The 18,651-nt window shown below is 41.1% G+C and overlaps 2 protein-coding genes across 2 annotated transcripts; one reads left to right on the top strand and one right to left on the bottom strand.

Moving 5' to 3' along the window:
* The first annotated feature begins 471 nt into the window (after positions 1-471).
* Positions 472-6,821, top strand: LOC113030691 (ribonucleoside-diphosphate reductase large subunit-like). Its single transcript, XM_026182349.2, has 19 exons — positions 472-694; positions 1,412-1,500; positions 1,617-1,794; positions 2,512-2,612; positions 2,703-2,762; positions 3,309-3,348; positions 3,438-3,600; positions 3,687-3,828; positions 3,919-4,002; positions 4,099-4,260; positions 4,360-4,439; positions 4,535-4,736; positions 4,845-4,994; positions 5,080-5,301; positions 5,392-5,468; positions 5,557-5,692; positions 5,783-5,878; positions 5,991-6,179; positions 6,261-6,821. Exons 1-19 carry the CDS (start codon positions 676-678, stop codon positions 6,450-6,452), a joined length of 2,382 nt encoding a protein of 793 aa, XP_026038134.1. The 5' UTR covers positions 472-675; the 3' UTR covers positions 6,453-6,821.
* Positions 6,822-7,174: 353 nt separating this feature from the next.
* Positions 7,175-15,911, bottom strand: LOC113030689 (short transient receptor potential channel 2-like). Its single transcript, XM_026182348.2, has 14 exons — positions 15,829-15,911; positions 15,575-15,626; positions 14,356-15,048; positions 14,068-14,268; positions 13,811-13,975; positions 12,505-12,679; positions 12,223-12,423; positions 11,943-12,105; positions 11,760-11,852; positions 9,779-9,971; positions 9,533-9,660; positions 9,361-9,433; positions 9,119-9,236; positions 7,175-8,642 (listed from the first exon to the last, which is right to left on the bottom strand). The coding sequence occupies exons 2-14, from the start codon at positions 15,587-15,589 to the stop codon at positions 7,762-7,764; spliced, it is 3,099 nt and encodes a 1,032-aa protein (XP_026038133.2). The 5' UTR covers positions 15,590-15,626; positions 15,829-15,911; the 3' UTR covers positions 7,175-7,761.
* Between the last annotated feature and the right edge of the window lie 2,740 nt (positions 15,912-18,651).

Here is an 18,651-nt window from a genome sequence, read left to right as displayed (position 1 = left end):
GTCCCTGTCGTCCTCTTCAGTTCGCCTCAACATAAGCTTATCATATTCTGTGATGTGATTTACTCCGAGGTGTTTGACGACGTCAGTGGTGTTGCCACAACAACGTGTCCACACAGGAGTCTGTTTGCGCTCAGCCATTGTTGTGAGTGTGCACGCCAGGGGCGGCCACACATTTATACAGCCGTATTCCGCATATGACTATGAAAGGCAGATGTAGATTTCCTAGAGCTATGCTTGTGGCACATATAAATATGAAATTCGGTGTTACAACTTGTTTCTGGTTTTCAAGACGTTTATAAACACGTCGCCAAACTGCACGGACGAGCCAGTCCTGTTGTAGAAACATAATTGCATGTTCTACTGTTGCATCCCGCCAGATTTTTGGTCCGGAAAGAGGTAACCGGAAAACGTAAAAGGACGAACGTGATTGGTTTAGAAGCCTATTAGTCTCGTGTGATTGGCTGAGCGACTGACACACTTTGGTGTAACTGACTTCGGGCTCTTTGGCGCGCTCAGTTTGAGATTCTGCTGTGATGCTTGATTGTCCTCACAGGGTTTATAAGCTTGTTGTTAGCTACTTTGCGCCACAGTTTCTTTAGCTCGTTTCCAGCATCCAGCTGAGAAGATACCAACAGCACCTGCTTTCTGAGGAGACCCGCCGCTTCATTTGTCATCATGCATGTTATCAAACGAGGTACTGTAGCTAACTTTAATACTTCCATTATCAAAGAGGCTGATGCAAACCCGGTCACCGGCTTTGGTACAGTCGTGGGAGGGGGAAGCCTTGAAATGTATTTACGTTGCAGTAAATATTAATAGCACAACGAAACATTGCATATTTTGTGTGCATGTGTGTTAAATACACGTTAAAGGTGCTTTTGTTTCTTTGTGTGGTGTTTCCGTCGAAACGCCAAACAAAGACTCCCGAGTTATGAAAGGGCAGAAGAAGCGGACAGAACCGGTTGCTAATTTTCCCCCGGCTTCTTATGTTGTTTTGGTCTTCTTTATTTACATATGTAACATTTGTATTCAAAATAGAAGCAGGACAGCTGAAATTTTAAATTTGTTTTACACCATGTCCACAGGCTTTCCTTCTGTGACAGATGTGTGTGTGGGGAGGGCGCTTTTGGCGTGTTTTTATCATCTGTTTTTTTTGGCGCGCAGCAGCAGCGAGGTGTTGCCTTTTGTTGACACTAAATGGTTGGGCAGCTGATCACTGGGAGCCTCATCTGAGCTAATGAGTAAACTGGGGGAATAAATTGAGCAGGAGAGTCAATTAGACGGTGATATGCGGTGTGTTTAAGACTAAGTTATATTAACTAGCTAGGATACTTTACTTCAGATAAACGACCAAAGGAGTTTGAAGACTACTGAATTAAATTTGTGTTATTTTTGTTTGTTTGGTTTTCAGATGGACGCCCTGAGGCAGTTTCCTTTGATAAAATCACTTCTCGGGTCCAGAAGCTTTGTTATGGACTCAATTGTGACTTTGTGGATCCTGTAAGTTGCTAACACCCCCCCCCCCCCCCCCCCCCAAAAAAAAAGACAGAGAGAGAGAGACAAAGAAAGGTCAGGTGATGAATTAATATAAAAGCTGATATCTTGTGTTTCCGCAGGCCCAGATTACCATGAAGGTGATCCAGGGTTTGTACAGTGGAGTCACCACAGTGGAGCTCGACACTCTGGCAGCAGAGACTGCTGCCACTCTCACAACCAAACACCCAGACTATGCAGTCCTGGCTGCACGCATCGCTGTATCTAACCTGCACAAAGAGACCAAGAAAGTATTCAGTGGTGAGTTTCATTAGTCCTTTATTTATCCAGGTAAAAAATCTCATTGAGATTAGAAATTGGTGGCACGGTGGGGCAGCACTGTTGCCGCACAGCAAGAAGGTCCTGAGTTCAATTCCAACATCAGGCCGGGGTCTTTCTGTGTGGAGTTTGCATGTTCTCCCCGTGTTTGCGTGGGTTCCCATACTCTGACACTTTGATCTTAAGTAGACTGGACCAGTGAAACTACATGATAAATCTAAAAAATGACACGCACAAAAAAGTTCTGGTAGTTCAAAGGACAAAGTCCTATAGTGGAAAGTTTTATGTCATTTAATTATCTTTTTAAAAAATTACTTTGGTGTAGTATGAATAGCAGTAGAGTCTTTATCATTAAGAAACACTGCAAAACTTCTGAAATTATAATTAAAAGTCAAAATCTATGCATTACCATCCAGTGGGCCAGATTAAAATCTTCTCTGGGCCGATTCTGGCCCCTAGGCCTTATGTTTGACACCCCTGCTCTGCACCAACTTCCTGAATTTCTGTGCATTTCATGAAATGTATCTATAGGTATGACTTTACATTGAAATCATAGCACCTGTAGTCTACTATAACACCCCCTGGTGCACATCTTTTGTAGTAACTAATAATGCTGCACACAGGAAGTTGCTTAGCTTTTTAGGAAGACTTAAATAATCAGCACTAATATTGAACTGACATTCCTCTTTGCTTGTGTAGACGTTATGGAAGACCTCTACAACTATATCAACCCTTTAAATAAACGTCACTCTCCTATGATCTCCAAGGAGACGCTGGACATTGTTCTTGAAAACAAGGCTGTAAGTGGGGTTTGATTTTATCCTTTGTTCGTCTCCTCACAGTTAAGGTTTGGTGAAGCTTTTTAACACATTTTCCTCAATTTTTTGCAGCGCCTCAACTCGTCAATCATTTACGACAGAGATTTCTCTTACAACTTCTTCGGGTTTAAGGTAATTTCTCATTTTACCCTACATTTAACATCCTGTCCATTAGACACACATATTACCAGAATACGATACTTTTGCAATGTTTAACATGTTGCATTATGCAGAATATTTTACCAACACTGTGGTTTATCCCGGTTTTTCAGCTGCAAAATATGTCGTCAAAGTTTGTGTCAAAGTTTGTCAGTATCAGTATAGCGCATAACGTCAGTTTTTTTTATTTCTATATGATTATTCTGCATTATTAAGCAATAAAAACAAGTTGTCTGATGTCCTCTAATCATTATGAAGCAATATGGTTATGTTCTTATTACAATTACATAATACAATTATATATTGTATTATGAAATGCAATGAAAGATTAAGTTTTTGTACAGAGTATGGGTATCGGATCAGTATCACCGATACCACCCTGAATTTTACTTGGTATCGGATCGGAAAGGAAATCAGTGGTATCGCACATCACTAGTATTCACCCTTTTTTTTATTCTCTGACCCCTATTGTGCATACACTATGATTATGAATCTAATTTGTGCTTTTTTCTCTAACAGACTCTTGAGAGATCATATTTGTTGAAGATTAATGGCAAAGGTGAGAGTTAAATTCCCTACAACTTATTGATAAGCATGTTTATGGGTGCAGGCCATCAGGGACTAACTATTTAATGTCTTTCTCTGTAGTTGCCGAGCGACCCCAGCACATGCTAATGAGAGTGTCAGTCGGGATTCATAAAGGTGACATTGATGCAGCCATTGAGACCTACAACTTGCTGTCAGAGAAGTGGTTCACTCACGCTTCTCCTACACTGTTCAACGCTGGCACCAACAGGCCCCAGCTGTCCAGGTAAAGAATTTATAATTGAGGGTGCTGATACGCTCTGATACTGTGGGGATTTTTCCACCTAATATACTTTGTTTGGATTTCTGCAGTTGTTTCTTGCTAGCCATGATAGATGACAGCATTGATGGTATTTATGACACACTGAAGCAGTGCGCGCTCATCTCAAAATCAGCTGGAGGTATTGGAGTGGCAGTTAGCTGCATCAGATCTACAGGCAGCTACATCGCTGGGGTGAGTAAAATTTTGACGAGTTGCTTTCATTTATACAAATGTGTTTTGTTTTTTACTTAAAGTGGTGCGTGTTTGTTTTGTTTCTTAAAGACTAATGGCACTTCCAACGGGCTGGTTCCTATGCTTCGTGTGTACAACAACACAGCACGTTATGTTGACCAGGGTGGCAACAAGGTAAAGATGAGATTTTCCCATAAATTATGGAAGATGTGTAACAACAGTGTAAATAAAATGGTGCTAATCGCATGGCTTGGTTTTTGTGTACTTTAGAGGCCTGGGGCGTTCGCTATGTACCTCGAGCCGTGGCATTCTGATGTGTTCGAGTTTTTGGAGTTGAAGAAGAACACGGGTAAAGAAGAGCAGAGGGCGCGGGACCTGTTTTTCGCCTTGTGGATCCCAGACCTTTTTATGAAGCGAGTGGAAACCAATCAGGTGATTACTGGGGGGAACTCCATGCTGGCCAGAGTTGACTTTAGGGTTTTATTTTTTCCTAAATGGTGAACAAATCTTATCCTTCTGCTGTGATTGTAGGACTGGTCTCTGATGTGTCCCAGTGAATGTCCTGGATTGGACGAATGCTGGGGGGAGGAGTTTGAGGAGCTCTACACTCGGTAAGATCAGCACAACAAACTCTGTTCTCAACAAACAGCTTTTTTTTTTTTTTCCCCCAGTGCTAACCTGTCCCAATGATGGTCTTGGTTTTCAGATATGAGAAGGAGGGCAGGGCTAAGCGTGTGGTGAAGGCTCAGCAGCTGTGGTACGCCATCATTGAGTCGCAGACAGAAACTGGTACACCATACATGGTTTACAAGGATGCCTGCAACAGAAAGAGTAATCAGCAAAACCTGGGCACTATCAAATCCAGCAATCTGTGCACAGAGATCGTAGAGTACACGAGCAAAGATGAGGTGAGGGGTAAAAGATGTACTGGTCACAACAAATTTAGCTTTTTGGGACAACTATGTGTATTATTCTGTCAGAACTTGTTTTCAGTTTGGTTTGTTCTCCTAACTCAGGTTGCAGTGTGTAACCTGGCTTCCATCGCCGTCAACATGTACGTTACACCAGAAAAGACCTATGACTTCAAGAAACTTGCATCTGTTACCAAAGTCATTGTCAAGAACCTGAACAAGATTATCGATATAAACTACTACCCAGTGCCTGAGGTATGACTTCCTTTCTGGTGTTGCAGCCATGCAGCTGGGTTCCATAAGCTCTATGTAAACATAACTTCTCTGTCCCTCTTTTCAGGCTGAAAGGTCTAACAAGCGTCACAGGCCAATTGGAATTGGTGTGCAGGGTCTGGCTGATGCTTTTATCCTCATGCGCTATCCGTTTGAAAGCCCAGAGGCCCAGTTGCTCAACATTCAGATCTTTGAGACCATGTACTACGCTGCCCTGGAGGCCAGTTGTGAGTTGGCAGCAGAGCTTGGCCCTTATGAAACCTACCCCGGCTCTCCTGTCAGCAAAGGAGTGAGTAGATATCAGAGTGTCTCAAAACCATCCTGGGATACATTTTAGCAGTTTGAGATCAAAACCTAACAAACACGTTTGTTTTTTCAGATCCTTCAGTATGAAATGTGGAATAAGACTCCAACAGATTTATGTGACTGGAAAGCACTAAAGGAGAAGATTGCCAAGTAAGTTTTCCTGAATGCCTGGTTTTCAATTTACTGCTCACGTTAACCATAAATGGTGGCCATAGTTCTTACTCCTGTCCATCCTCAGGCATGGTGTGAGGAATAGCCTGCTTTTGTCCCCAATGCCCACAGCATCCACTGCCCAGATCCTGGGTAATAATGAGTCCATCGAGGCATACACCAGCAACATCTACACCCGCAGGGTGCTTTCAGGAGAGTTTCAGGTGAGTGCTGAATGCATCTGCCGACTGTGTGTTAAGACATGTGCACAGCAAAGGCAAGGCTACTATGTGTGTTTTCAACCTGTCCTATAGATTGTGAATCCTCACCTGCTGAAAGACCTCACAGAAAGAGGACTGTGGAACGAGGATATGAAGAATCAGCTCATAGCTCATAATGGATCCATCCAGGTAAAAGGCTTATTCAGTTGTTCCATTTCACTGCTCCAATTGTTCCTATAATTAAGCCCAACTTCACTTGTGGAGAACAAATAAAATGTGAATTTGTCCCTCTTCTTTTCAGAACATTGATGAGATCCCAGATGATCTGAAGCAGCTGTATAAAACTGTGTGGGAAATCTCCCAGAAGACGGTCCTCAAGATGGCAGCAGATCGTGGTGCATACATTGACCAAAGCCAGTCGCTTAACATTCACATTGCTGAGCCAAACTATGGAAAACTTAGTAGCATGCACTTCTATGGCTGGAAGTTGGTAAGTTAAGACCAACTGATTCATGGTTGAGGTGGAAATGGAGAAACATTGAAACCTTCCCTTTTTTTCCTCCCTCCACAGGGCCTGAAAACTGGCATGTACTACCTGCGGACAAAGCCTGCTGCCAACCCTATTCAATTCACCCTGAACAAAGAGAAACTGAAGGAGGGCCAATCGGCTAAGAGCGTGAAGGAGGAGACCAAAGAGCGCAATACCGCAGCCATGGTCTGTTCCTTAGCAAACAAAGACGAATGCCTGATGTGTGGCTCTTAAATGAAGTTTGCTACGCTCAGACAATCGCATTACTAAATCACCTCAGCTTTGCCACTTAAACCTCTGTTTTTGAAACACTTGGTGCTTTTTATCTGTATAAGATGTAACATGTGGTTTATAAATGCTGATGTCTTCAGATTACAAATATTTACAGTTTTCATAATTTAATATTTTTTTTGGATTTTAAAACATTTTTTCTGTTTTCTTGGGGTTTTTTTTACATCATGAAGCATTGCATGCGTGTTTTGTATAGAATTAATAGGTTATAATGAATTAATATTTCTTTTAGCTTCAGGTGGGTCATACTAATGAATTCAGGTTGACCTGCATTTTAAATGAATGGAAAATAAAATATTATCCATGCTCTGAGATTCAGCATAATTATTTTTAAAGATACTGCATACAAGTTTTGGATTTTGCTACAGGACATCAAAACCTGTTGGACAGCAGCGCTGGGCTTAAGTTGGGCTGATGAGAACAAAAACAAAGTTTAAGGAGACATTGTGATAGAAAAGGTTATAAGCCAAGGTGATTTTCCAGTGCAAGAGTTTGGATATGTGCCATGGGACCGATGCTGCTGCAGGTGATGAAGTAATGAGCCAGTGTGTTCCTGCCTGAGACCTCATGGGAGTATTATGTATAAAGCAAGCTGAGACCTGTATTGTCACAATGTAGCAACGGGTATAGGTTAGCTGCCTGATGGAAATAAAAGGAGGCGACACTTTAAGACAGGAGAGTTTTATTTCAATGAATGTAAATTGAAAACTTTAACAGCAGTCTGTCTGATAAATAACTAACAACCTAAATGAAATGGAATAGTCTTGGGAGATGAAAACAAGCTCAGAAGCTTCTGGGTTTTGAGAAACACATTTCCAAGTTTGTGCACAGGTATCCAGAGAGCTACAGCTGCTACACACATCTGCACTCAAACATCCTTAAAGCTCATTTATTAAAACTTTCAACTATACTTTGTTTGATCTGCACAAAAACTGCAAGACATTTAAAGAGGGGTTTTCTAAAGGTATGAAGAAGGTCTAAAGCATTGCTGGCAAGCCTCTGCAGTTTTCATCCTTGGGCTTAGAAATAGACTACATGACAAAATGTTTGGCAATCTAAAGATGAATGGATAAAAGTAAATGTTTTTAGGTAGTGGAAAATATCTTGCATGCAAACTGACAGTTTCTCTGCTGATCCTTTGTTTACTTTTTAAGACATGGGGAAAAAGTGGACATCTCAAAACTCTGATCAACTGCACTTTTGTCAGATATTGCATAAAGTGACCAATGAGGCAGCAAGGTCACCTCAAAGGTTAAGGTCTCACTGGTGTGCCATCGATCGATTCTTCCCCTTCTTGGGAACCAAAGCCCATGTCCTGGGAGCTGCTGCTTCCTGTAGGTGAAGGAATCATTTTCTTCATTTCAGGTTTTTCATTGCTCTTCTCATTGTGAGGCGTCTCTGCTACATTATGCTCAGGCTTTCTTCCCTTCATCCAGCTCGGTTGTGCTGCTTTTTTTTCTTGCAGCTCAATGTGATTGAACTTGCAGATTATTTTTTGGGTTTCTATCTTTTCGTCACTCACTTCGATGCTCTCGGCATGTGCAGAGGTCATGTGTTCATCCGGCACTCTTCCCTCCTTGTTCATCCCTCCTTCATTTAGGGTTTCTGCCTCTTCATCCGTGGCCTCGTCACTCAACGTTTCTTCTGTGTTAGTAAAACCGTTTCCTCCTTTCTTCTCCTCTTTCACTTTATTTACACTAATTTCACCTTTGGCTGCTTTCTCCTTCTCATCTGAGTTAATTTCCTTCTTTTCCTCTTGTTCAGCCTGAGCTCGGCCTTCCTCCATTTTCACCACAACAGAGTCAGGAAACTGTCCCTCGTCTCTACATTCATCCACCTCATTCTGTTGAATGTCTGATTCCATCTGTGCTTCAAACTTTTCTTTATCCAGCTTTTCCTCAATGCTGTGCACAGTCACCTTAAGATCTGTGCATTTGTCATCTTGTCTGGTGGTAAAACCTCTGAAATTGTTCTTGGCACCAATGATGTATTTCCCCAGTACAGAGGAGCCATTCTTGGTCGGTGCATCGCTTGTATCGTTTCCATCGTCCATTGCGTACTGCTGGGCGACTTTCAGATCGTTGTGCATCCTGGCGACCGCTTTGCTCAGCTCAGTCATTCGATTTCCAATATCTGAGGGAAGAAAACACTTTAGTCACACCAAAAGCTTTTTAATGATTAATAATTTACTTAAAACTGAAATCAGTGCTTAAAAAAGAAGAAGAAAACCTGCTAAAATCATAGAGCTGATTTATAGAATATCAGGAAGTCAAATTACACACTATATGGACTGAAACATTAGATCAACAAAAGGTGCCTGACCATAAAATGAAGCTTTTGTGCTGATGTTAATGTAAGAGAAGGTTTGGAGCTCTGGTGTTACTGAGTCAGCAGATCATTGGCACAATGACTTCTTTAGAATGATCCATTATTTCCTCTTTTGTTTGTAAAGGCAGACTGCATGCCAAGATGCTTGATTCTATACACCTGTGATAATGGAACTGAAAACACCTGAACTTAAGATTAAGCGGTGTGGCCCAATACTTTTTCCATATAGGGTATATCCGCTCTACAAAAACGAATCAAGTGCTTACTGAAAGAGTCTTTACCTTTCCTCTTGGTCTCCTCAAACTCCCTGCGAGCTGACTCAATGTAGCGCTGCACCAGTGCCGTGATCACCTGCTGACGGTACGATAACTGGCCATCTTCAGATCCCTTATCACTGGACTTTTTACAGAATACAGATAGCATAAAACATGTTAAATGCCATATAGAGTATAATTAACATATATTAAGTAAAATGTAAAAGATAATATATTCTTTTACTAAAATCCAATTCATACACACTTACTATAGAGGCTATGGGGGGATATTTTTGCTCAGAGGAACAAGTGCAGCAGCAGCAGATTCGTCTAAAGATGCCCCTTGAATGGAATTTTTAAAAATATATATTTAAAACATTTTTTAAAAATCAGAATAAAAGGCTGTTTTTCTAGTTTAAAATCTGTATTTTTGCAGCTCACCTTAGGATGTAAAAAATGGCTTTGGGGGAGGGGATGATGTTGAAAGGCACAGGCATAGTGAGGCCCTCTCTGAAGTAGCTGAGGTACAGCTTTGACCTGGCAAATTTCCACTCAACGTCCGCGTCATCCTGAATTAAAATAAATGCACATCAGTCAGTGCGCATCCCAGAAGGGGAGGGGGGGGGGGGGGGGGGGGGGGTGTGCGCGCTTTTGTAGACGTTACACAGGAGGATGGTAATTCTTTACCTCAATTTTCTGAAAGGAGTTTGTTATCATGGCAATAAGCATGTTGAGAAGTACAATGACAATGACAAGAGTGAAGATGCCATACAGGACCCTTCCTACAAATTCTGCCAACACAAACTCTGGCATGTCCACATATTCCTGGTTTACAACTCCAAACATGGTCCAGAATAGGAAGCGGAAGGTCTCATTAAACCTGTGAAAGTGAAGAAAGGCACAGGCATGATGTGAGGGTTGTTTTATTTTATTTTTAAAAAAAAACAAGACAAGTTATAATCAAGCTATAATATCAGGGGGTTGAACAATAAAGCCTTTGTGACAATTACCCAAAACTGCCAAGATGTGCAGAACAAAAGGGTGAATCTTTTTATAACTCATCTGTTTTAAGAGTTAAGTTGTGCATTTTTATGGGACATGAGTATTTTGAATGACAGGTGACTCCCCCGGTGAGCTGTCTATATGTTATATACTGAACAGTGGATGCAGAAAGTGTACACACCAATGGTAAAATGCTGGGGGGGTTTTCATGATGCAATCAATACAATTTTTCCCACCTTTAATGGTATACAGTATGTCCCCTGTACAATTCAATTGGAAAACAAATCTGTTAGGGAAAATATACACTACAAAAGTACAATAGGCTTGTTGCGTACACCGATAATCTAGGACTTTGAAGCATCTTTTGAGTCTTCTTGGGTACATAGCTGCCATCAATTGGAGACTCTGGTTAATCCCAAATAAAGTTCAGCTGTCCTAAGAGGATTTCTCTGAGATTTACTCAGTTGCCTGCTTCAGCCAAAGCCATGGGTTGCAAAGGGCAAAGCCTCAAAAGAATCTCACTGTTGAAAGGTATCAGTTGCAAGAAGTGTACAAAAAATGTTTTCACAATATTTGAAATTTCATTGAACAGAGAAGACAGCCATCAAAAGGTAGAGGGAAAAATAGGACACTAATTACACTGGAAAGAACTGGACTTTGTTGCAAAATGAACGAAAAGACGAGATGTAAACCGGTCAGAGAAGTTGCCCAGAGACCTACAGCAACACTAAAAGAGCTGAAGCTCCAGTACTGGCAAGTCCTTGTTGTATACTACATGTGACAACAATATCCAGTGTTCTCCTTATGTCTGGACTATGGTGTAGGGTTGCAAAATGGAAGCCTTTTCTGATAAAGTTTGGTATGTTTGGTACAAAAATAATTCCTATGCATCACCAATAGAACATCATACCCACAGTGAAGCACGGTGGTGGTATCATTTTTAGGTTGCTTTTCTTTAGCTGAAACCGGGGCTTTAGTCAAGGTGGAGGTAATTACAGCTTTGTACACCTGTCACTTTTGACCCAAATCCTTTTGGAGTCTACCAGACAGCTGAAGAGGAATTTTACCTTTTTAGCATGACAATGACTCTAAGCATGCAAATCAAAAAGATAATGGCTTCACTAGTAGAAATTACCCTGAAGATGGTTGTGCACAAGAAAGGCCCTCAGAAGCTGACAAAAGTGGACAACCAAGTCAAGATGTAGCATGCTGGTAGACTCCCTTCCCTAACAGATGATTCAATTGAACTGTACTGGTTATAGGTCACACGAAAAGTGGGAAACACTTTTAAATGATTTATTTGGATCTTTTTTTTTCAATGACAAAAACTGGTATTTCAACAGAGGTGTGTACACTTTACATTCAGTGTATGTGGCTTGATAAGTATGAGTTCCTTTGAGATTGACAGGAAGTCTGTGTTCAGGTTTTAGTTGGAGAAATTATTGTATTTCATTTATGCACTTTTTCAGAAGATATCACCTGATAACTTAAGCTTCAAAAATAGAGTAAAAAAAACCATTATCCCATATTATTAACAAGCTTTGAGAGCTTAGATATTAACTGTAAGGGCTAGTCTACATTTCTGTAGATCATTTAAATTAGAAATACTTTTTACTGCCTTCAGAAAAGATGATGTAAAAGTCTCTCAAACTCTCTCTAGTCTTACCTGCCAAGATTTGGAGAAATGACATAAGGAACATAGATATTGTTGATGCCACAAAGGAAGGCGGTGCCAATGATCATCAGTATGAACATAAATCTAAAAACAAACAAACAGAAAAGAAACATTGACATAATTCTGGTTCTGTATATTCAGATGTAAAAATATAAGGAATCAGATATAAGTGACCTCATCATATCATCAATCATCTTTCCAATGGAGATCTGTAGTGTTCCCAGAGATTCGTGGGCTGGCAGGATATATGCCAGCCGTGTGAAGCTTAACATGCTGGTCACTGCAAAGAGGACCTCGGCAATCAGCTGAGGATCTTCCTGGTGCCAATTGTCACGTGCTGCAAGACAATTTCACAGAGTCAAAACAAAACAAACAAACAAACAAAAAAAAAAAAACAATTGAGCATTGAGATTTGTGACATTCATTTTGGATGAATGATTTTTTTTCCCCTTACAAGTCTGGGTGAAGTAGACACACTCCTCTGTGCCATCATGATCATGGCAGAGGAAGAAACCTTTGAGCAAGATAAGCACACGTAACGCAAAAGATGCCAGGTACATGCTGAGCACCATCACGTCCAAGCAGTTCCACCAGTCTAGGAAGTAACTCCGAAGCCCCTCGATCCACACTTCCTTACACTCATACCAGAAGAATCCTTTAAGAAACAGACAATCCAAACCCTGTTCACATCTAATGGCTGTTGTCTAAAAGTTAAAACTAGAGAAAGTGCACCTACCGACCACCCACACCATGTGGAAGGAGCTGTGCAGAAGGTTCTGCTGCCGGGAAGCAAATGTGTCCTGATATAGCTCCATGGTTATCGATTCCCCAAGTAATGTAATGAGAAACCACAGGTAGGATGCAGAGTGAAGAAGAAACTTGATCACAGGAATTCTTACTAGCTTTCCCAGCTGGGGAACAAACAACACAGTCAACTTAAAATTGAAATAATACCTCACATAGGGATGGGTACCGGTATCCATGGCACCGGTTCTGACATAAACGGTAGTAACCAGACCGAAAAGCAGCGCACATTTCGGTGCTTTTTTTTCCTGAGCTGTGATACACTTTAGACTCTAGCCAATCATTTTACGTTTCCGAGGATAGTAGGCGGGGTCCAGGTACGCACGTTCTTTTAGAGCAGAGCTACAGATTAAAAATGTCCAAGGCAAAGCAGTCAAAAGTCTGGCTGTACTTCACAGCAAAATATGCAAACTCAGCAGCCTGCAACAAGTGTTTTAAGCTGATACTGTGATACTGTCAAAGGAGGTAACACCTCAAATCTCATGAAACACCTGGCGATGCATAGCGGGTTTTTTTTTAAAGCCGAGAAATGCGTCGTATTTGATAGCTTGCTGCGAGACCTCACGCCGTGCACATCTACTGCGGGTGTGGTGCCTGTTATCGGACCCGCAGTTAGCAATGTCCCCCAAAAACACGAAGAGGAGAGTCCTGGCCCCTAGCCCTGCCAGTGTAGCAGAAATGATGACGGATGATGATGGCAGCAGCAGCCGCTCTTCTCTGCGTGAGTAGCTTAATGTTGTTCGTGTGTAATTTACGTTGAGTAAGCTAACCACGTTATTACATTAATGCATGTAAGGTGAACTAGCAAACATCATCATAGCTACATGCAGCTGTCTTCTTGTTTGATGGCAGATACTCCCTTCACCCTGGCCAAAAAGGCTAAAATGACCAAAGAAAAAGTGGAAAACAGTTAAACATGAGAGGTTTTTGGACAAAGTTTGTTTTTTCCATTGTTTAAGCACTGCTTGCAGCCAAGAGTGATACCATATATGCCCCATAGCTGCAGAAAAGGCTAACATTGTTATCTTTTTACAAAAAAAAAAAACAGCTGAACATGAGAGGTTTTTGGACCAATTTTGTGTTCTCCATTCTTTAAGCACCGGTTTAAGCACCGGCACAGTTTCAAAAGTACCGGTTTGGCACCGGTACCGGATAAAACCTAAACGATACCCATCCCTAACCTCACATGACATATTTATGTACATCCAATATCAACCTGCTACTACAGAGTGTGTGACCTTTGACTTTGGTGCAATCCAGTAGGCAAGGCAAAGAAGGGGCATGGTAAGAAAGATTCCCATAGAGACAAACAGCTTCCAGGCCGTTCTGCTACCTCTCCAGCCTGCCAGTTTCCCACACCAGATAGAGGACAGAACCTGCTGACAGATTGGGTGCGCCACAAACTGCCACAAACAGAGAGAAACAGAGAAGACAGGAATTGATTGTTTCTTATCTTACTTGTCTTTGGTTGGCATCAGTTTCTAATTCTAGCTACCTGCTTCTGGTTGTAATTGACTGCAAGCCGCAGGCGAGATAGGCTGGGGATTCCTTCCTCAAAGGCCTGTTCACCCAAGGAATCCTGAGTTTCATTTCCACAGCTGTTCAAAATAGTGGTTACCTCGCTCTGGTTGCGACACATGCCCAGCAACTCCACGGCAAACTCCTGACAGATCTGCTCCAGGCTCAGGTACTGAGGCTGTAGGAGAAATTAACCATAAGTCAAGAAGCAACAGAGACACCCGTAATGAATAGTGAGCAGGGATAACTATGAATCTCCTCAGACCTTGAACTCTGGCTCTTTCTGTGACAGCTTACGGAGTTCTCTGCTGAGACTGAAGGCGCTGAGCATGGCATCGTCAGAGGTGATGGACAGGTAGGCACGGCTGGCAATGCCACGATAAGTATTGATGCGAGACAGGGAGAACTTCAGCAGGTCATACTGCCGGCCGTTAGAACACTCCAAACAGGCGCAGGAGATCTTATGTGGCCACGGGATGACGTGGCCTTTCTGGGTGAGCATGGTAACAATCTCGTACAGGTCTTTCTGGCAGGCTAAAGTCAGAGGGGTCACACCAGGGGCAAACTGAGAGTTGTCAACAGAACGATCAAATATGGCCTGAGAGAAGGATCGTACGTCCATCTTGTTCCCTTTCTCCTGATCCAAGCGGTCCAGGAGACGCTTCACCACTATGGGTTGGTTGGTGTCCACGGCGACTAGCAGAGCCTCATGAATCTGCCGGAAGTCAAACTTGACTCCTTGCAGGAGGGCGTCCATGGCATCCTCGTTGCCCAAGCGGATGGAGAGGTTGAGGGCCTCCCTCCACTGACGATCCTCAGACTCATCCAGCTGACGGGTAATGCCGTCACCTGTCTTCAAGAGTCCACACAGCAGCGCTGTTTCCCCCTCCTGAATGGCACTGATGAGCGCTGGAGAGAACCGCATCTTCTTGCTCATAATCTCTCGCCATTGCTCTGGCTGCAGGACAGACCGGGAAAGTCAGCAGCAGTCTCAGATTCACACACTCGAAGTCTTTGATTTTAAACCATTTTATGCTGTTTGATTATGTTTAGACAACAAAATTACTCAGTTAGATTTGAGGAAAAAAAAATCATGGTTTGCTTAAAATAGACTTTGAAAGCTTTAACCACAAGGCTTACAAAGTGAACAAAGGTCTGAGGGTAAGCTTTTCTGTTCTGTCAAGATTTTTTTGGCACTGAGGCCAAATACACGATTCAACTGATCCTTTGATAAAATAGCAAGATATACTAGGAATAAAAGAACATGCAAATAGGGAAAGATTTGACTTGGAAATGCATGACATATATGAACACAAACATTAGTAAAACAAAGAATTCCAATTTATTTTTTTTAAAGCTGTTCCAGTTTATATGAAGCACAGTAGGGTTAGACTTGCTTTTTTGTTTTTGTTTTATTAACCCGCAACTACTTTTTTCATATCAAATAACAAATAAAAGCCACGAGCCAATAAAAATCTCCTTACCGTTAGTTTTTCCATTCCCAATCACAAAACAACACGATTTCGAGAGGCGGCTCTAAATCGAAAACAGAAGCAGATTCACTGAAACTTCAGGGATGAAGATATTGGCAGATTGGCACAATAATTCCAAAAGAGGAGAACTGAGAACTCCGTAGTCCTCTGATCATGTGCTATCGGCTGACTACTGAAAAATCAACGTACACAAACTCAATAACAAATTTCAAAGGCCCTCGGGGCTAGGCCAATTAAAATGTTACCGGTTCAAAGTACTTTATGCTTGGCTGGGCCCAAACCAAACTGTGACTGCATTCAAACAGAAATTAATTCCGGTCTCTCAATTGGAAACAGCACCATGGCACAATTAAGGCAGCTGTTGCTGAACACACAGCAGCTGTCACCATTTCTCCCAGAGGAGCTGTGAGGAGCAGTGGGAAAAACAAGGAGCTGCAAGTTAAACATTTACAAATTTTCACGGGTCTGATTTAAATCTTTTCCTGGAAGTCAGATTTTGTCCATTCATTAAAAATGCATGTTATAATTATTGTCGTGAAACACATAAAGTTTCCCTTGATTTTACACCGATCATGTTTATAGGGATTTTTCAAAATCACTGCAATTTTGCCAACATTCTCTGTATATTGCTGCTAAACTCATAGCTCCAGCTACACTGTGTGCGCTCATGGCTTTGGTCCAAATTTGTTATTTCATTTACGTTTACTTTAGAAACAGAAATACATCCCTATACTCCTTTACTACAAAAATGTCTACCAAGCAGCTGATGGTACCGCACTCGTAAAAGAAAGCATGTGCCATGTTTAAATGATGGTCCAACAAGTTTTAATGTGTAGTTATCCATGATGTAAAATGATTGTCAGAATTAATAATCCTGTTAGCAGCACAGAGAAAACACTTTTATATCATTGGCTACAAGAGGATTTCTTTATCACGTAGAAAAGACTGAGACATACTGTTGAGAATGAACTTCTTTTTCTTATATTAGGATATCTCAAGGATTAAATGTGTAGTTAAACTTCTGTACAGTGCTAGAAAGTTAGAGTTTGACTAGTCTGGCACACTGATTAACTGATTAACAGTGAAACCGACTGACTTCAGCTTCTTGCAAACATAATTCTGAACAGCAGAGGGAGTAAAACTACCTCTGTAGACTTTAAGATGAGCTCTAAACTGAGACTGCTGTTCTTCTGGTTGAACAGGAACAAACACAAGGTCGATATGTTTTGGTCAAAGATTTAGTATTTATTGGTTCATAATTACAGCAGAATTTGGTGAAGAAAAGGGACTGTGCTGGTTTGGTCTAAATGCCCTAAACTATAATCTATTTGAGCTTTCATGTTAGCACTGGAGAGATCTAAGACACGACTTTCAAGATGAAGCTGAACAAGAAGTAACAAATATTCTGTGGTTTATTAAAAACGTCTACACATTTCCAAAATGGTACTAAAATCTTATTTTCCCCACATCCAAAGCAAAGCAAAGCAAAACTAAACTGCCCAATAACATGTCCTCTCGCGTACCTTCACAGGGATGTGGGAGTCTATTATGAGTACACACAGTGGTGCTCTTTACTCTATCAGGTGGTCACTGCACACCACCTTTGGCTACTCTATGCTGAATGAAAACACATGGCTGATCTCTGTGGTGACCTGTATGTACTACACTTCAGCACATTAAAAACACATTTCACTTTAAAATTAGTGTCTTCATTTTCCCTCCTTTTCTGAGAATTCTCCTTATCCCCATTTGCAAAAATGACAAGAGCCAATCTAATGAGTGTAAATTATATAGAAAACATAGTTCTTTAACTCATAACAAATAACCCCTTTATTTGCATTTATTAACCATCCCAAAAAGAAAGCAAAAGTTACCATAAAACTACACATTACACCGAAGGGAAATCATCTGAAACTACAGTGAAAATAAAAACTTGCACCTGAATTAGTGGGATTTTTATCCTTAGATTACTCAAAGCATAGTATGATCTTCAGCCATGTCAAAATTATAGACAAAAGATATTTCACTAAACATACAAAAACAACTGTACTTCTCATGCTTTCACTGACCACACAGAATAGACACCACCGACTTGTGCAAAAACTACTCTGAGGTGTTACTATTGAGGCGATTGAAAGTGTGGGTTGTCCCTTTCTATAAGTCAAACCACACAATGTCTGCTCTTCTTAAGAAAGAGATATTTTGGGACAATGTTCGAAATTAGTGTTCTAAATGTTCAATGTTCTAAATCTTTTGGCAAAATGCACACAACTACATCTGGAGGAAAGAAATGCAAGGAAGATATTTTGTTTAAAAAAATCTAGACTGTGAAGCATGGAGGAGGGATCATCGTGGCTTGTAGCTGCCTTTTTGCAGTGAGGCTGTGTTGGAAGAATTTAGGTAACAATTCAAACTTATACCAGAAATTTTACTAAAGAAGTCAAGACAGCAGCTGACCTTAACTAGGAATGTCTGACTCTTGCAACAAAATAATACAAAGCAATGACAACATCACAGAATCACCGATGAATTAAAACTGGTTTGCTGGGGAGAGTTGTTCAAGTTTTCTCACAGTTGTCTCATAAGCAGCAAGAAACATCTGGTAAAGGTTGTTGGTGTTTCCAGCCGGTGTGTTCAATGAAAACATGAAAATGACTGTTTTTGTTTAGTTTGACTGTGTTCGTCTGATAATTGTAGCTCAGATAAAGAAGTAGTGGTGCAGAAATCTTGTCAGGATGTCAGACATTTTTATGCAACTCAACATGTTTTTAAAACAAATTCAATTTTCCTACTCATTTTATGTCACCAACTTAAGAAGACATTATGTGCGCTGCCAACTGAAATTATTACTTTAACAGTAAAAACACTACATTAAAAGACATTCGGGTGTCTCTCTGAGGCTGATATTTACTCCTCTTTACAGAGTAACCATGATTTAACACTTGAATGTGACATTATGCTTGAGACGTGAAAAGTTCTGGAGGCGGAGAAAACCAGCAGTGTGTGTCAGAAGCTATCCAGACTACTTAAAACATGAGTGAAGAGGAACTAATAGCACTGAAATACTT

This window comes from Astatotilapia calliptera, chromosome 10, assembly GCF_964374335.1.
Source record: "Astatotilapia calliptera chromosome 10, fAstCal68.1, whole genome shotgun sequence".
Classification (NCBI taxonomy): domain Eukaryota; kingdom Metazoa; phylum Chordata; class Actinopteri; order Cichliformes; family Cichlidae; genus Astatotilapia; species Astatotilapia calliptera.
Note: the sequence above shows the minus strand (reverse complement) of the source record. Positions and strands in the feature narration are given on the sequence as shown.